At 48.1% G+C, this 17062-nt stretch overlaps 1 protein-coding gene across 1 annotated transcript; it reads left to right on the top strand.

The window, feature by feature from the left end:
* The first annotated feature begins 4287 nt into the window (after positions 1 to 4287).
* Positions 4288 to 14459, top strand: EEF2 (eukaryotic translation elongation factor 2). Its single transcript, XM_019556973.1, has 15 exons — positions 4288 to 4491; positions 5498 to 5712; positions 6321 to 6502; positions 6591 to 6802; positions 7904 to 8082; positions 8641 to 8746; positions 9120 to 9233; positions 9428 to 9566; positions 10185 to 10380; positions 10736 to 10994; positions 11650 to 11757; positions 12290 to 12643; positions 13042 to 13224; positions 13349 to 13481; positions 13627 to 14459. Exons 1-15 carry the CDS (start codon positions 4489 to 4491, stop codon positions 13818 to 13820), a joined length of 2577 nt encoding a protein of 858 aa, XP_019412518.1. The 5' UTR covers positions 4288 to 4488; the 3' UTR covers positions 13821 to 14459.
* Positions 14460 to 17062: the final 2603 nt, after the last annotated feature.

Here is a 17062-nt window from a genome sequence, read left to right as displayed (position 1 = left end):
TATTGTCTTTACAAAAATCCCACATAAGAGTCAACCGACCAAGGAAAGGACCCAGTGGGTTAATGCCCTAAAAATACTAACCTACAACTTACACTGCAAACTTTTCTGATTTGTAGATTTTTCTTGCATGTACAAAAATACTGCAGGGATGAAGTCAAGACTGTTGGGGGCCTGAAAATAGGTTGACTGTGAATAAATCAAGAGCCATTTTTATGGTTCTTTTGGAGGGAAAGAAAGGTAGGCTGATCATCAGACTGGCCAAACTTCTTGGCAAGCATGCCACAAATGAAGGCGAAAGTATGAGGTAGTGCCCCTTTAATCAACCACTGCTTGTGTGCCAAACACATTGGCTGTCCTTGCCACATGTGATATGCATGCCACAGGCCAGCCACCCCTGCAGTAGATAATGTGTTTAACGAGCCATGCTTTGATTTTTACCCAAAGGTGTTTCAAGAGAGAACAAGGCATTGAGGAAATAATTGCAGAATGGCATGCATGGCACATCTTCTGTTCTGACCTGAATGAGTAGAAAATCCTTTGCCTGGAAAGGAGCGATTCCTTTTGCGTTCACCTGATTCAACTGGGCTTCGTGCTGGGCTACTGTGCATCTTCAAAGGAGCCTGCCTTGGTCCTGTGATCTTTGAGTTTCCTTTTAGCCAACCTGGGCATGCAGCTAAGGCCTGACTTATACCATGGGGTTTTGCTGGCTGAACTCTGGTGCACCTTCCTTCTCATAGAGGCAGAACCCTGCCTCCCCGCTGAAAGAAGACTTCCGCCACCACACAACAGCTAGCAGAAGGCACATGTAGACAAAATTAGATATTTTGTCAGCAACTCGAATCTCTTCTGAGCTAGCTTCCTGGGGCATACTTTGCTCCTGCTGACTGGCACAACTCCGTAGGCATGTCGAGCAGAAGCAGCCCAATACAGACACATTATAAATGACAGCATATTGTCCCTGACTTCACAGAACCCCCCTCCTACTGTCCTTGGGATCTTGATGGTCCACACTCCAGAGGACTTTGAGTCATGCTTTGCTCCTCTCCTCTCAGTTCTTCCACTCATCTAACCCTAACCACCTCCTCCCTGTCCTTTCTGTTACTGTGCTCCTAGCCTATGCTTCTGGGGTGTCCAAAGGTCCTGAAGATATCATTGCCCCATAGCTAACTGCATAATGGTTTTTCTGGATAGGTTTCCTCATTCAGGGGGGCACTAGCAGGCTGCAGCGTGCAGATAGATCCTGCTAGGTTTGGCTCTACTGAAAGGACCCAAAAGCAGGACTAGCTTGAGTGCAGTGTGATTCAGTTATCTCCACAAGCCTCTGATTCACAGCAGTAGAGATTGGACTAGTCAGCACCTGGAAACAAAGCCTGAACACCCCACCCAGAGAGCTAGAGAAAGCCAGGGGAGGGAGATTACTGGATGCTTTGCTTAATTTGATCACTGCTTCTCTTCCACATTCCCAGCCCTATCCAGCTAGACAGCTACAGCCCTCCGGGGTCATTTCAAGGCAATTCCCATCTGTGGTTGAGGAGGTTTTTAGCAGCAGGCATTTCAAGGAGACATTTTATAATCTTCCCAGTTGCTCTGCTTGTGAAGCTCTCCCCCACAAGCTGAGGGAAGATGAAGCCAGAAGAACGGATGAGCTTGACTGAGCAACAGAGCCAGGAACCCGGCTTTAGTGCAGGCTCTAAAAATAATTCTCCTTAGAGCATGATTTATGCAGCACAGCGGAGCCGCTCTGCTCTCCCCGCTCTTGGCAGGCAAGTGAAGGCATCAGCAGGCCAAAAGCTGCACCTCTGGGAGCTCTGGACTTGCAACAAAACCTCCCTTCCTACAGGTGTAGCTGCTGCCCTCTCCACCCCTGCTAGCTCATGCGCAGCCAGGCCTCCCTGCAGACATTTGCAACTCCCTTTCCCTTCCCCTTCTCATTATCCACCCTAGCCAAGGCACTTCCTCCTCCCCCCGGTAGTTTATTATTGGTTAGAAATGTAGACGTCACCGAGACAACAACACACCGGCAAAGACATGAACCTGGGAGGAAAAAAAATCAAGAGGCTCTTTCTGCTTCCTCCCCCTGCCAAATATGCAGAGATAAATAATAGATCAGTGAATTATTCCAGCTTCTGTTTAACAGTGAACATCTGGCAGCAGCTGGAGCTGGTGCTACAGCATCAGGGAGTATCATGTTTAACCTGCAAAGTTGAAGCAACCTGCAGTTATGTTTAAAGATGCCAACAAAACAGTGAAATGTCTATATCTATTAGAGGGGGGTCCTTTGATTTACAGAGAAGGAACAGACTAAGCCAGGGCTTGGTTTTGTGACCTTGGTGCCTGTTGCTGTTCACATTGGCTTCACAGCGAGGGCTCCAATATGCTTGCTGGCAAGAGGAATATTAGAACCATGCCCAATTTTCCAGCAAACCATGTTAATGCTGTGGTTTATGGTTTAGTGCTTCTAAAATAGTATGTGCTTCATTTTTTTTTTCCTTGTTAACACACTACTTGCATTGAGCTTCTAACAGTAAAACTAGAGTGGCTGAAAGGCCCAAGACCTGATTCTGCAATAAACAAAGTGCAAGTGTAACCCAGTGCTCGTATAGGACTCAGTAGCTCTACTGGGGCTGTACATGGGTGCCAGAGGCCATCCATACAGAGCTCAATGGCAGGATCAAGGTCAAAGGCAGAACTAGTTTATACAGTTCAGAGTCCAGAACTGGGATGACTCACCTGAGATTACAATGCAGTCTGAAAATTTATTCAGATCTCATGACTTTCCTTGTACTTAGTGTCGTAACCCAGTAAAATAACCTGTATCCAAACTCAAAGAGAACAATTTAGAAATAGAGAAAAAAAAAAAAAGAGAAGAATCTTAGGAAGAAGGGGGGGGGTGTTACCTGTAGCTTTAAAAGCAAATATATCCACTTGTATATGATAAATAAAATAACTACAAAGAATAAACATTTTATTTAGCTACTGTCAGAAACAATCTAAGTACACAGCTTAATCTTAGCTTGTTTTTAGACACTGAGAAAACATTCCTTAAGGCCCAGTTTTTTCTAGCAAAATCAGTGCTACACTGCCCATAGCAAGGGAAGCAGCTGACCTTACTTACAACTCATTCATTACACCTACAGGTTGCTTTAAAAGTGATTCACCTGTAGGGCAGCAAAGTCCTAAGGTCAAATCCCATCATCCTGGCTAAGCGCATCCTAGGGAGATAAACACCACTTTGCAAAGAAGGAATTCATTTTTATTGCGTGTTAAAGGAGTGATCATCACTTGTCCCCTCCCAGTTGAGGGTTGTCTAGTGAATGCCAAGATTCAGGACTCAGGGGCATTGGTTGTAGACCGGTTTGTCTAAGGGTGTAGGCAGATAAAGTTGTTTGGGTAAATGTAGTATCTTTTATTACATTAAAGGAATAGTTGGGAAAATTGTTCTATGCAAGCTTTTGAGTACAGGCACCCTTCTTTGGGGGAGCACAGGGAGAGCAGTGGTGGCCTTCAGGTTGTTGAGGGCCTGGGTAAGAGTAATTTAGGGCCCCTTAGAGGTACTCAGGTAAATGTTAATCCACCACAGTTGTATCATGGATTTTTTAAATATTACTTGGGAGAATTTGTCAAGTGTTAAAATGCAAATAGAGGCACTTCCTTGCAAAGACTTCACCCCCCCCAAAAAACATTGGTTGCAAAATTTTGGGCCCCCCCCTACAGTGGGGCTGGTTTGCCCTTCCCCAAGGCAGCTACTGGGGAATCTCCTTATCACTCCTTTACCTATGCAACTCTCCCTCTGCCTGAAGAAGGGCATTTGTGTCCAAAAGCTTGCAAAGAACATTTTTTCCAACTACTTAGCTCGTCTCATAAGAGATCGCATCAACCTCCAGAACCTTATCTGCCAAGATCCAGGTTTGGTCGCGCTGTTCTTGATCTCTCGGCTTTTCGTGAAGCGCAGCAGCTTTGCTAGCACGTCTCACACCACCCCGACAACATCCACCCCACAAAGGTGCTACCGAGGAAGATGCAGTCAGATGCTGAGTCGTGTCTGTTCAGGATCACACCAGTTTCGAACAGAGAATCAGGCTACCGCCGCAAGGGCTCGTAAATTACTCAGCGCAGTTCCGCAGACTCCGGGTTTTTCCTGGCTTCCTTGCTCGCCTACCAGCTGCAGGCTCAGGCTCGAAGCTGGGCTGCCACACGGCACCGCCTGAAACAGCCACGTGGTCCTAGCGAGCCGAAACCAGCCCTTCCGGATCATAAAGCTCCCCCGAGGCTGGAGCTAGAGCGGCCTCTCACGCATGCGCCCGCCGCCTCCCCGGTTACCCGCTTTCCCCGCCCCCGGGCCGGCTCCGGCCTATAAGAGGCGCGAGGTTGACGTCAGCGTCCTCTTCCGCCCGCTCTGTCCCTACCAGCGAGACAGGGCCGCAGCCGCCGCCATTACCGGTCCCCTCCTCTTCTCCGACCTCGGGGAATCCACCGCCATCCGCCGCCATGGTGAGGCGTCCGCGCCCCCGCGGGGGCTGGGGGGCGCTGGGGGGCCCTGAGCCGCCCAGCCTGGGGGATATGGCCGCGTCTGGGCTCACAGCGGCGGGGGGAGCGGCCTGCGGGCGGGGTGGGGGGGTCAGGTGGAGGGAAGTCGGGGGGGCAGGTGTAGGGGAGGGCAATCAGGAAGAGGGGATAGGTGTGTGTGTGGGGGGGCAAAGGCCTCTTCCCTGCCCCCCCCCACCACAGTGTACACCTGTGCCCCCTGAGTGTGGCGCTGGGCAGGGTTGGGGCCCTCCTGGCCCCTCTGCCCGGCAGCATGAAGCTGCTTCGTGGCTCTGACTCCCCTCTTCCAGGTACAGGGGTCTGCTGCCGCTGCCCCTCCCCATCTGGGTGCTGGCTGTGGGGCTGGGAAGTTGCCCCCCGTCCCTTGATCCAGGCGCTTGGGGCTTTTCTTTTTGCTGGAAGAATGATGTGGCAGGGCGTGGGGAGGCTAGGATGTATTTTAACCTCCCTCCTCTCTGGTCAGAGGAGGTATTGCAGCATGGGACGTATATTTTTTCCTGCAGTGAGGCGGCAGTCTTATGTAACTCTGCAGTAGCGGCAATACTTGGTTACCTCTGTGGGAAAATCTGAGGGAGCTGGCATGGCAGGTGTCCTGGGGGAGCACCTGGCCCCTCAGTGGGGATGGGGTGAAATGACTGGGTTGTTTCATGGCCATAAGAAGCTGCTGTGCTTGCATGTAGGCTCTTCTTGAAGGAAAACAACTAGCTCCCCTCCGTTTAGACATTATAATACCCCTGGGAACATTCTTGTGGAAGCCCTGTTAAGGTGCTGAGAGAGCGAGGTTTCTTTTGTTGTAGGCTTTCTGCTGCAGTTTTCTCTGAGCAGCCTTGTGATGTCTGCTAAGCAACTGGAATGGATGTCAGCAGGACTTGGCTTGGCCCTGCTGTGTATTGGCGGGGCTGGTTGGAGTTTCTGGAAGAACTAAATCTGTTATGTGCTATGTTTTTCTTAGGTGAACTTTACAGTAGACCAGATCCGGGCCATCATGGACAAAAAGGCCAACATCAGAAACATGTCTGTGATCGCCCACGTAGATCACGGCAAATCCACCTTGACTGACTCTCTGGTATGCAAAGCTGGTATCATTGCCTCAGCCCGTGCTGGTGAGACCCGCTTCACTGACACGAGAAAAGATGAGCAGGAAAGGTGCATCACTATCAAATCCACGTAAGTTGTTTTCCTTCAAGCATCTTGATGTTCGGATGCGTATCTGCGATGGTCTGACTTCAGGACCGAAACCCAGGGACCTCAGAGTTCTAGTCTTGCTTCTGATGTGAGATTGGAAGAAGAAACTACAAAGCCAAACTGTTCTGTAGCTTCAGAAGTTTATTTCCTTGTCATTCAGAGTACTGGGAGTGTATTTTTACAGGTGTTAAGATACAAATACTGACTTGTCTGTGCTGAAACCTGAGTGCTGCCAACAATAAATGAAATGCTTCCCATGTAAATATGAGTTGCAGTCGTATGATGGTGTTAATTGGAATGGTCAGAAATGATGGTTTAATACAGCTCTTTTGATAGTCAGTTGTTAGTTCTTGAGCATTTCCAGCTGAGGCAGCTAAACGTCTCTGCCAGCAGCAATGTCTATTAAAACTGAGCACCTTTTTCACACCAAAGGATGCTACAAACATAGTTAAATGAGAATAAGCACATCTGCTCCTGGGAAGATAAGTAGGTGCTTCTACTGGCACTACCTCTCCTAGACTGAGAACAGATGGCTCATGTAAAGATGATCTTTCTAATCTTGCTGCCCTTTTTATGTATCTTATTTTCAGAGCTATCTCTCTCTTCTATGAGCTGTCTGAGAATGACTTGGCCTTCATCAAGCAGAGCAAAGATGGTTCTGGTTTCCTGATTAACTTGATTGACTCTCCGGGGCATGTGGACTTCTCTTCAGAGGTTACTGCTGCTCTCCGTGTCACTGATGGTGCTCTGGTTGTAGTAGACTGTGTGTCTGGTAAGACTTAACACTACTAGTCTTGGTGATCATGTAGTGGCTTGAATGTTAGCCCTGCAGCAGGAGTCACCTAGTCGTCCTCTCCCAGGTGTGTGCGTACAAACAGAGACTGTGCTACGTCAGGCCATTGCTGAGAGGATCAAGCCTGTCCTGATGATGAACAAGATGGACCGAGCCTTGCTGGAGCTGCAGTTGGATCCAGAGGAACTGTACCAGACATTTCAGCGTATCGTGGAGAATGTCAATGTCATCATCTCCACGTACGGAGAAGGAGAAAGTGGCCCCATGGGAAACATCATGGTAAGGAACAAGCCTTGAGGCCTGTATTTAGAGTGAGCTCTATCCTAAAGTTACCCTTGGGTCTTAATAAGAGCCTATTAGCAGTGCTTCCTCGTCTTGGAAAGGAGGAGCAGTATCTGTTTGGAAGTCTCTTTTAGCACAGAGAACTCCAGTTTACAGTAGACATTACTACAACATCTCCATCTTGGCTGGTAACTTGTCGTAGAGCGGGTACCACGTATGCCCACTTCAGCCACTCTGTATGTGTTGCTCAGTTCCAAAGCTGCCAGGGTGGCAACTTTGCGCAGTATGGCAGCCACTCTAGCCAGACTGCTGCCTGTGGCATCGGTGTCTGATCCATGCTGTGCACAGTGCAGGTTCCAGACTGGCTGGAGTGCCGGTCAGATTAGGTATGTGTGGGGACAGATATAGAGAAAGGGGGTTCATGGCCCTGATCCAGCCTGTGGACTGGTCCTACACCACATGTGGCCTACAGAGATGGATGAAATGACTTAACATGCTTCTGAAGCAAAGGTGTCAGTTTGATTTAAATACTGTATTTCTGATCCCTTTCTATTCCTGTAGGAAAGAGTTTCTATTTACAGTTCAGGCATCTAGAACAGACCCTGAAGAGTGACTTGATCAATAAAATTCTTTTAGTACAGCAAGAACTAGTTACATGAATTGGAAAACCAGCAGGCATTCATGTAGGAGCTGGTCTTCTGGGCTGCCAGAACCTCATAATCTGGGCCTCAAATACCGCTTGACAGGTAATTGGACCTGGTAGCTGCTAGCAAAGTCTGTCTCTGCACTCATATCTGGCAAGTCTGTATAATTAATGTCCCTGGGGTTTGATCTCTTTTTTTCCTTTACAACTGAAATTGAGTTACTTGGCATATTGTAGCTTGGAAGCCAAAACTGCAGGGGCTTGCATGTCCTCTAGCTCTGAAAAGCTACGCTTACAGAAGTCATATGTTCAGACAAACGAAGTCTCCCTGGCTGCCATGCCTTACCAGTTAAGGTTTAACATCAGATTTCTCATAGTTAGGACACCCTTGGCATATGCATAACTTGTGTTTAAATTCTGTCAGTTCCTCACTGTCTCTTGACCTTATCTTCCAGATTGATCCAGTGCTAGGTACTGTTGGCTTTGGTTCTGGCCTGCATGGCTGGGCTTTCACCTTGAAACAGTTTGCTGAGATGTATGTTGCAAAGTTTGCTGCAAAGGGTGATGCTCAATTGAATCCTGCTGACCGTGCCAAGAAAGTAGAGGATATGATGAAGAAGCTGTGGGGAGACAGGTGAGTCACCTCAAGTCCTGGTCTTGACAGTGCTTTTGAGGGGTTTCAAGCTTGCTTCTCTTCAATCTAGTACTACTTAAGCAAGAGAAATGACTACAGCTTGAAACACTTTGTTGGGACACTGACTCCATAATGCACACTAGCCTGCTCTGTTCTGTTCTTTGGAGGAGTGAGGCTTGAACCTATGGGCTGAGAATAACAAAGTATTAAATTTCAGGCCTTTGGATGCTACTCCTGATGGTGGCAGGGTGGTGTAAGACATCTCATGTGGGCTCTTGGTGCTATGAATGGCTTCCAATCAAATCCCAAGCAGACCCATGTTAGAAGTTGAATATAGTGGGTATAGTCAGATCCATCGGCCTCCTGCAAGTAAGTGACCAATGGAGAAATGCATCCCCCATATTGGAAGACTTGGCATTTTTCTCTGAGCAGGACCTTGGCTTGGTGAACTTTAATCCTGAGACGAGCAGACTGCAATGCTAGTAGGCAAATGTGCACCACCCTAACCTTCCGATTTGACCTCTTTTTTTTTTTTTTTTCTCCCTCCCCCCCCCCTAGATATTTTGATCCTGCTACTGGCAAGTTCAGCAAATCTGCCACCAGCCCTGATGGAAAGAAACTGCCCAGAACTTTCTGCCAACTGATCCTAGACCCCATCTTCAAGGTACCTACCTTTTGGGCCCAGCCTCCCATAACAGTGGGGGTGCACTGTGCCTCTGTTCTCCAGAGACAGCAAGTGTGTGCGTGATGATGAAAAATTTCTTCACTTTGACCTGACTTGTTAGTTTGAAGAAATTGCATATCTGACACAAGCTCGGCTCCCCTGTGCAGCAGCAGCAGCGGCTGCGAGTTCCTCCTTTCCAAAAGTGGATCTGTCTGATTTTTAAATTGCCTTGTAACTGATGGATACCAGTGTTGCTATGAATGCAATTCAGTTGCCGCTTCCTGGCTTGCCTGAAAGCGGCCTTGAGCTGCTTTGTCTGTAGACTGGGTTACTTGATGTATTCCCTCCTAACTTTAAACTCTCTTGCTTTTAGGTTTTTGATGCAATCATGAACTTCAAGAAAGAGGAGACAGCTAAACTGATTGAGAAACTAGACATCAAGCTGGATAGTGAGGATAAGGACAAGGAGGGCAAACCCCTGCTGAAGGTAAGAACTGATCTGAGGCCTCAAACAGGGCCTGGCAGTTAGCTTGGTCATAACATTTTGTTCATTTAATCTTACTACACTGTGACAATACTCCAGCTTGGAAGGACTGCTTAAACTGTCATGAGAAGCTATTGTGGGGTAAGGGGAGGGGGGTATACATGGACTTACTGGGGCTTTGAACTCTGTTTCATCAGGCTGTGATGAGGCGCTGGCTACCTGCTGGAGAAGCTCTGCTGCAGATGATCACCATTCACCTCCCATCTCCTGTTACAGCTCAGAAATACCGCTGCGAGCTGCTATACGAGGGACCCCCTGACGACGAGGCTGCCATGGGTATGATGAACTGTATCACTTTGTTGCTCAAATGCATTGGAGATCTTCAACAGTGGGTCCCAACCATTCTGGCAGATGATACAAGGCCAGTAGGTGGCACTTCCCTGAGTGCCACTCCCTTTCCTGATTCCCACCTGATCTGCTGCACTATTTTGCTCCCTGCTGTATGTGCCCTTGTGCTGCCTGCCCTCTCCTCAGCCTGCCATGTGCCTCCCAGGTGTGGCACCTGTGCCACTGCTTGGCTACCCCTGCTCTCTAATCTTGAGCTACTTCTGTGTTGCTGCAGTGCAGCAGGACTAAAGCTGTAGATTCCTACATCTGCAGCATTGCCAGTGTGGATCTGATAAGCTTGTTAGTAGCTCTTGCTCCTGAGTACTTGGGTTAGCCTGAGCAGACAGGGTGGTTACCATCTGGATAACCTCAGCCTAGACTTTTAATGTGTGATTTGCTTGATGCACAGTTTCTCTCTTCCTTGCCAGCTGGGCTAACCAACAATGTGGAGATTAGCCTGTGTAGTGCCCATGTCTCAGAATACAGGACCCGATCATTCACCCTAGTGTTTTTTAGTGTTCTTTTGCTTTGGCAAACAGTTTAACACTGTCTGCCTCCATTTCCCAGGTATTAAGAACTGTGACCCCAAAGGCCCCTTGATGATGTACATCTCTAAAATGGTGCCAACCTCTGACAAGGGCCGCTTCTATGCTTTTGGGCGTGTCTTCTCTGGTCTCGTCTCTACTGGCTTGAAAGTCAGAATCATGGGACCAAACTATACACCTGGCAAGAAGGAAGACCTGTACTTGAAGCCAATCCAAAGGTCAGTACCAGCCAGACTTAGGCACAGCTGGTGTGCATGGCTTGTTTTTTGGAAACTAACTATAGAACTATAATAACACTACTCTGCTAAAGGATGAAATGCTCACTCCTGCAGTTCTAGCATTGTGAGAGGTGCCTTTCATTACCTGAGAGAGAGAGAGAGTGAAAGGCAACATTCAACTATCTGCCCACCTCCCAACTTGTCTAGATGAGTCAAGCCCAGGTGCTTAGCTTTTTATAGCTTTGTTACTGCTGAGCTGGATCCACCTCTCCCCATTCCACAGGAGAGCTCCCATTTTTAAAAAACAAAAACAACCCTCTCCCTGTGGCATTACTCATTGCTGCTTGTAATGCAGGACCATTCTGATGATGGGCCGCTACGTTGAACCCATTGAGGATGTGCCTTGTGGTAATATTGTTGGTCTGGTCGGTGTTGACCAGTTCCTGGTGAAGACTGGAACAATCACCACCTTTGAGCATGCTCACAACATGAGAGTGATGAAGTTCAGTGTCAGTCCTGTGGTGCGTGTGGCTGTTGAAGCAAAGAACCCAGCTGACCTGCCCAAGCTAGTAGAAGGGCTGAAACGTTTGGCCAAGTCTGACCCTATGGTGCAAGTAAGTGTCTGAAACATCCCTTGAAATACCAGTTGCCAGGCAGAGTTCAAGTGGCCACTCAAGTGTTTCTCCCAACTCCCTGTCCTAAAAAAGGACCAGTGTGCTCTCTTTGGGCCTGGAGGCATGATAACTGACTATAGTAGAAATGAGAGCCAAAACTTGCAGCATATTGTAGAACCAGTAGGGGTTGGGAGTCACCTGCATGTAGTTTTGAGGGGGAACTGCCATCCTTCTTTCGGTGCAAGTCTGCCAGAACAAAGTTGAACACAGCTGAAATCTGTAGCCTGTAGAGGTGTGGAAGGATTCCTGGAGATTAAAGCTGAGACTTTTATACCCAGGTGCAACTCCTTTTAGCATATGCTATGGTGACTCCCCTCTTTGTGATGCAGCATGCCCAAGGTCCCCCATGGCACTTTATTGGCATCTTGGAGCTTGCTGGTCATAAATTTTAAATGCTGTTAACTTGGCAAATAAAATGTTGACATGCCTCACTAGCCAACTGCTTCTTGCAGTTAGATTAGTTTTAAAGGACCACTTGCTGCCTGTGAGCTTTCAGCTAGCAATATCTGAAATATAAGTGAGTGGTGCAGGAGATGGGGTGGTAATCTAGTAGGATGTTCTTCCATCTGTATAATTGATTGGTTTTTGCTTTCAGTGCATCATTGAGGAGTCTGGCGAGCACATCATAGCTGGTGCAGGGGAGCTGCATTTGGAGATCTGCCTGAAGGATCTGGAAGAGGACCATGCATGCATTCCAATTAAGGTAAATCTCTGCATTCTGTCATCCTCTAAAAGCCTGAAAGAACTGAACTTCTTGAATGAAGTAGCTGCAGATCTATTTAGCCTGTAAGCTTCTAGATGGGTGGAAACACAGGACTGCCTGCCTATGTAGCTCTCTTCACAATAGCTAGGCGTGCAAGCAAAATCTAGGAAGTGGCAGCTGTATGAAGAATACTACAGCTCCTTTACGCCTTGGCTATAGGACAAGTTGATTTGAGTACAGGCTTGACTAGCTCTAGTTCACCATTGATATCTTAACCCTGCCTTCATGTGACTTGGGAGATTCTGGGCATCATTCCCATTTTACCAAGTGGGTGGTGTGAAACCGTCCTAGAAAAAAGATGGCTGTTTAAAGCTTTAGCCAGTAAACTAGTTGAATATTGGTCATTACCAGGCTTGATTTTAGTGGCAAGCAAACCTTTAGCTGGATATTGAGCACTTGAAAGTATAATGGCCATGACGTGGCTACTGACTTAACCTCTGGAGATGCACTGTCTGTCTGATTTCTTGTGCAGAAATCTGACCCTGTGGTGTCTTACCGTGAGACGGTCAGCGAGGAATCCAATGTGATGTGCCTTTCCAAGTCCCCCAACAAACACAACCGGCTGTACATGAAGGCCCGCCCCTTCCCAGACGGTTTGGCTGAGGACATTGACAAAGGTGATGTGGCTGCCCGCCAGGAGTTGAAGCAGCGTGCTCGCTACTTAGCTGAGAAGTATGAGTGGGATGTTAGTGAAGCCCGTAAAATCTGGTGCTTTGGTCCTGATGGCACTGGCCCCAACATCCTGACTGACATCACCAAGGGAGTGCAGTACCTGAACGAAATCAAGGACAGTGTTGTGGCTGGCTTCCAGTGGGCAACTAAAGAGGTAAGCAATAGGCAAGTGCCAGTTGCTGTCCCACAAATCTAAGGTAGGAGTTGGCTGTATGCTAGTGCAGATTCTAGTTGGATTGCAGTGCCATTGAATGCCAACTAGCACCTGCTAAAACTTGCCTTTTTTAAATCTCTGAGGATGTCGGCCTGCCATACCAACAATAATAAACTTTTATACTGTCTTGGTCTGGAACACATGCTCGCTGAGTGCCTGGCCAGAACATGACCATCTCTAAGCCATTGGTGATTTGATCTGGTTAAAGTCCTGGTTAAAGTACTTGTCTAGAGGTGTCTTCCTCTAGGACCTGCTTGCTTGTGATGGCATATGCGATGGGAGCTACAGAGAGGCATAACTTTGAGCTGTTTACTGATGCTTCTGCTGTGTTCTTCCAGGGAGCTCTGTGTGAGGAGAACATGCGTGGAATTCGCTTTGATGTGCATGATGTGACCCTGCATGCTGATGCCATCCACCGTGGTGGTGGGCAGATAATCCCTACTGCCAGGAGGTGCCTCTATGCCTGTGTGCTTACTGCACAGCCAAGACTCATGGAGCCCATCTATCTTGTAGAAATCCAGGTATGTGGACTCTGCTTGGCTGTAGTTATGGAGGAGTCGGGCTTAAGTTCAAAGGTATTGAGAGGTGAAAGCAGGAACTGGCAGTTCTGTAACCCATGTCGTCTTTTTTCTTTCGCTATTCCAGTGCCCAGAGCAAGTAGTTGGTGGCATCTATGGTGTCCTGAACAGGAAGCGTGGCCATGTCTTTGAGGAGTCCCAGGTGGCTGGTACTCCCATGTTTGTTGTCAAGGCCTACCTGCCTGTCAATGAGTCTTTTGGTAAGTGTGGAGGAACAGAGCTCCAGAAGCCCAAGCTCAAGGTGTCCTTGAGGGATAAGCTTGAGTAAACCTCTAGCCATCCTATTCCATCCTAGACACTTGAATGCCATTGTCTAAACACCTACCCATCCTTTTTCCTCCATAGGCTTCACAGCTGACTTGAGATCCAACACAGGTGGTCAGGCCTTCCCTCAGTGCGTGTTCGACCATTGGCAGATCCTGCCTGGGGACCCATTCGACAGCACCAGCCGTCCCTGCCAAGTTGTAGCTGAGACCCGCAAACGCAAAGGGCTGAAAGAAGGCATCCCAGCACTGGACAACTTCCTGGACAAATTGTAAAAGATTCCCCACCAACATCAGCTCAAAGTCACTATTGTTGGACTCTGAATAAACCTAACTAGTGTAACATCAATGCAGCAGGCAAATGGTAGACTGCAGTGACCATCTTTTTGCATTAACACCTAATTGGTTTCATAGCAATTTGAGACTTTCAAAAGGGGAGGAAAAAAAACCTCATTAATATTCAGCCTTATAGGTTTCTGTGTTGAACATGATGCATTGGGGTCCCACTCGGTGCCATTGTAACTTAAAACATTTCCACTTGATGCAACTAGAGTTGCCTGGCTCCATATTTATTTGACACAATGAAGGAAGCAGCTCTGTTTTCCTTCCTGCAGGGGTTATTTGGCAAACGGTGGTATGGTTGGGGTTGGGGTGGGTAGCACTTGGGCATTGAGTGATCCTCTTGGAGAGGTTGGAGCCAACAGATTGCAAGCCAAGCAGGACAAGTGCATTAAGGGGGTTTGCTTGGGTTAATGGCCTGTAGTGGGTTTGTTCAGGGGAGGGGGATATGGAAGGGAATGTCTAGTTGGGCAGAAACTAGAAGGCAGGAAGCTCTTGTGCAGTGTGATTGTCATCATGAACATCAACAAGTGTATTAGTGCCACTGGAATAATAAATTTGATATGGTGATGAATATTTGCATGGACTCTCAGTATCACTTCAGTAGCTTTAAAGTTGCTGAACTTTTAAAATTTGATTCTACCTGCTTGTCTTTTATTGGTAACTGCTCCAGAGAGTGTGAATGGTATGAGTTGGGCCTATTATCTTTTAGTTTAGGGATGTCATCTGAGAGATTGAAGGGAGAATCCAGGACATAGAGGTCAGACTAGCCTCTGCAGGCACATTTTTGGTAGAGAAGTCTGCCACAGATTGTGCTAGAAACTGCTTAGCTGTGGGCCTGAGGCTGGTTCTCTCCATCTCTTTAGAAAAGAGTATTTAAAAATGACCTTGTAATTATGGGACTAAGATGGCAAATATTCCTACTGTGCTTCAGTGCAAGGTTGGCTTACTCTAGCTACTGACCTCAGTCTAACAAGGTCAGCTTTTAAAGCTAGATGCTAAACTGGATTTCTGAGTTTGTATAAAGTGGGCTTTAAGTAATTCTTGTGATAGAGCAGCTGCGGTGGTTGTAAGATGGGCTGGGACTTGTGTGGTCAAGATTTGCATTCCCAGTGTGCCATGAGCAGTCCAGGGGCTCTGTCTACCACCACTTCCAGTTACTGAGTCCTGCCCTACAGTGCTCCAGTCCTCTGATATGTGAACTTATCTAAATATATGCTGTAAGATGAGCCAGTCTTCCTGGAGCAAAGGCCTTGCATTGACCTAAATCAAAGGGGAGGCAGGCTACCCGCTCTACCCATGTCATCCTCCATACTGATGGGACTCATGCATGCTAGGTGGCAGGGATGAGCCTGTTCCTAAATGCATTTTTTTAACTTGGACTCACTTGTCCAGTTGGGTTGCAATCGCACTTAATCTCTTGGGGGTGAGGATAGGAGCACAAGCAGATTAGGGCCTGAGGTGCAAGATCTCTCTAACTGAATTACAGATTCATGTCCACTTGTTCCAAGTCTGAGATCCCCATTTCTCTCACATTTAAGTGAAGTATGCTACCAGCTTATGCTAATGATGCCCTCTGCTGCACATCTTGCTAGATAGGAAATGTAACGTGAAGGCTACTGGCTAGTGTTAAGAATTTGAAATGTCTGGTTTCCACTGAAGCCCTTGAGTTGCCCTCAGTGAAATCTGAGGGGGAAGGCTGGAATTCAAAGTGGGATTTTTTTGTTGCTGATCTTGCTCAGTAACCAGAGAGATGCGTAGATGTGATTCAATTGCTTTGTGTTCTCCAGTATAGAAAGCAATTTATGGAGTGGGTGGATGTAGGTATGGGTGGCATTGCAGCAGAAGTATTGCAAATATCTTGATAGGATTGCTTAAATTAGGCAAGTGCCTTGGAAGGAAGCCAGCCTGTTGCTTCTGAGAGAAAAGAGGACAGTCATTTTCAGGAAAATGGCTGCTCTAATGACTAAGACTTGGCTCAGTTCAGGGGATCAAGGCTTCTGGTAGTTAGATAAATACTGTTCTGCTCAAATGCTGCTGTCACTGAAGCAGCCAGCCATGGTGGGTTGTGCAGATGATATCGGTGCTTTGCCGTTGGACGGTTTCATAGAATCGGAAGCGCAGTGGGGCTGGAAGAGCACGCTGGAGGTCATCCCAACCTCTTTTGTACCAGGACCCAGTTGTAAACATCGTCGGCTAGTCCCAAACCAGTGCCCCTCACTCCCCACCTGCTGCCCCAGCCCTCTGGTGGGTACGTGGGACACAGCAGCCCCTCAGAGCCTGGAGCTCTGCTAGCCTTCAAGGGAAAAGCCCTGGTTTCCTGTGGGGTGTTTTTTTTTTTCTTTTTTCTTTTTCTCCTTTAATGGAGGATCCATTCTTTTTAAAGCATGTGAATCCTTTTTTAAAGCCTGTACTCCGCCCTTTCATATATTCTTGCAACCCACTCTTGCAGCGTGACTCATAGGCTCTATCCCATGATGGATCTAACCCCTACGGGAGGGAGGGTCATCCCTGTCCGATAGAGCTCAAGGGATGAATCAGTCTCTGATACCATGCACCCTGACACCGCACAGACCTAACACCCAGGCAGCCACCAGTGAAGCAGGGGGCCCAGGGCAGCTAGCAGCTGCTTCTGCAGGAGGCTGGGGTTCAAAGTCGGGTTTTTTTGGCGGTGGCATTCAGTAACCAGAGAGGTGGGTGGCCATGGTTTAATTGCTAGGTCTCCTCCGGGCCAGAAAGCGATGTAGCGGGTGGGTGGATGTAGTGATGGGTGGTGTTGCAACAGAAGCATTGCAAATACCTTGCTCGGATTGCTTAAATTAGGCAACCCCCACCCTTGCCTGCAGCCCTCTGACCCTGGGGTTAAATTCCTGGCTGATCCCAAACGGGGCACCAGTCCCTCTCTTGGGGACATTGACTGCGGGGCGCAGCATAGAGACCGGGTGGCTCCGGGGGACACGGAGGGAGCGTGGCCTGCAAGCTGCAGCTCAGAAGGAAATGGGGAGCCCTGAAAACTGCAAATTAGTCTTTTGATTCCCTTGACGTGGCTCGGCCTCGCCAGTGTTGCAGTGAGTGGCCTGCACCATTATGGGCCACTTGGCACGTTTTCCAACGCGACGGGCACTAGGACCGCGGAAACCGCGTTGGGAGGAGGCAGGTGACGTCAGGCCGGGCGGTGA

This window comes from Crocodylus porosus, unplaced genomic scaffold (assembly GCF_001723895.1).
Source record: "Crocodylus porosus isolate Cpor-Errol unplaced genomic scaffold, CroPor_comp1, whole genome shotgun sequence".
Taxonomy (NCBI): Eukaryota; Metazoa; Chordata; order Crocodylia; family Crocodylidae; genus Crocodylus; species Crocodylus porosus.
This window is presented reverse-complemented; position numbering and strand designations above follow the sequence as displayed.

Coding starts and splice junctions, on each gene's coding strand:
- EEF2 (XM_019556973.1), top strand. Junction 8,083..8,640: donor AAGAAGCTGTGGGGAGACAG/GTGAGTCACCTC, acceptor CCCCCCCCCTAG/ATATTTTGATCCTGCTACTG. Junction 8,747..9,119: donor TCCTAGACCCCATCTTCAAG/GTACCTACCTTT, acceptor TCTTGCTTTTAG/GTTTTTGATGCAATCATGAA.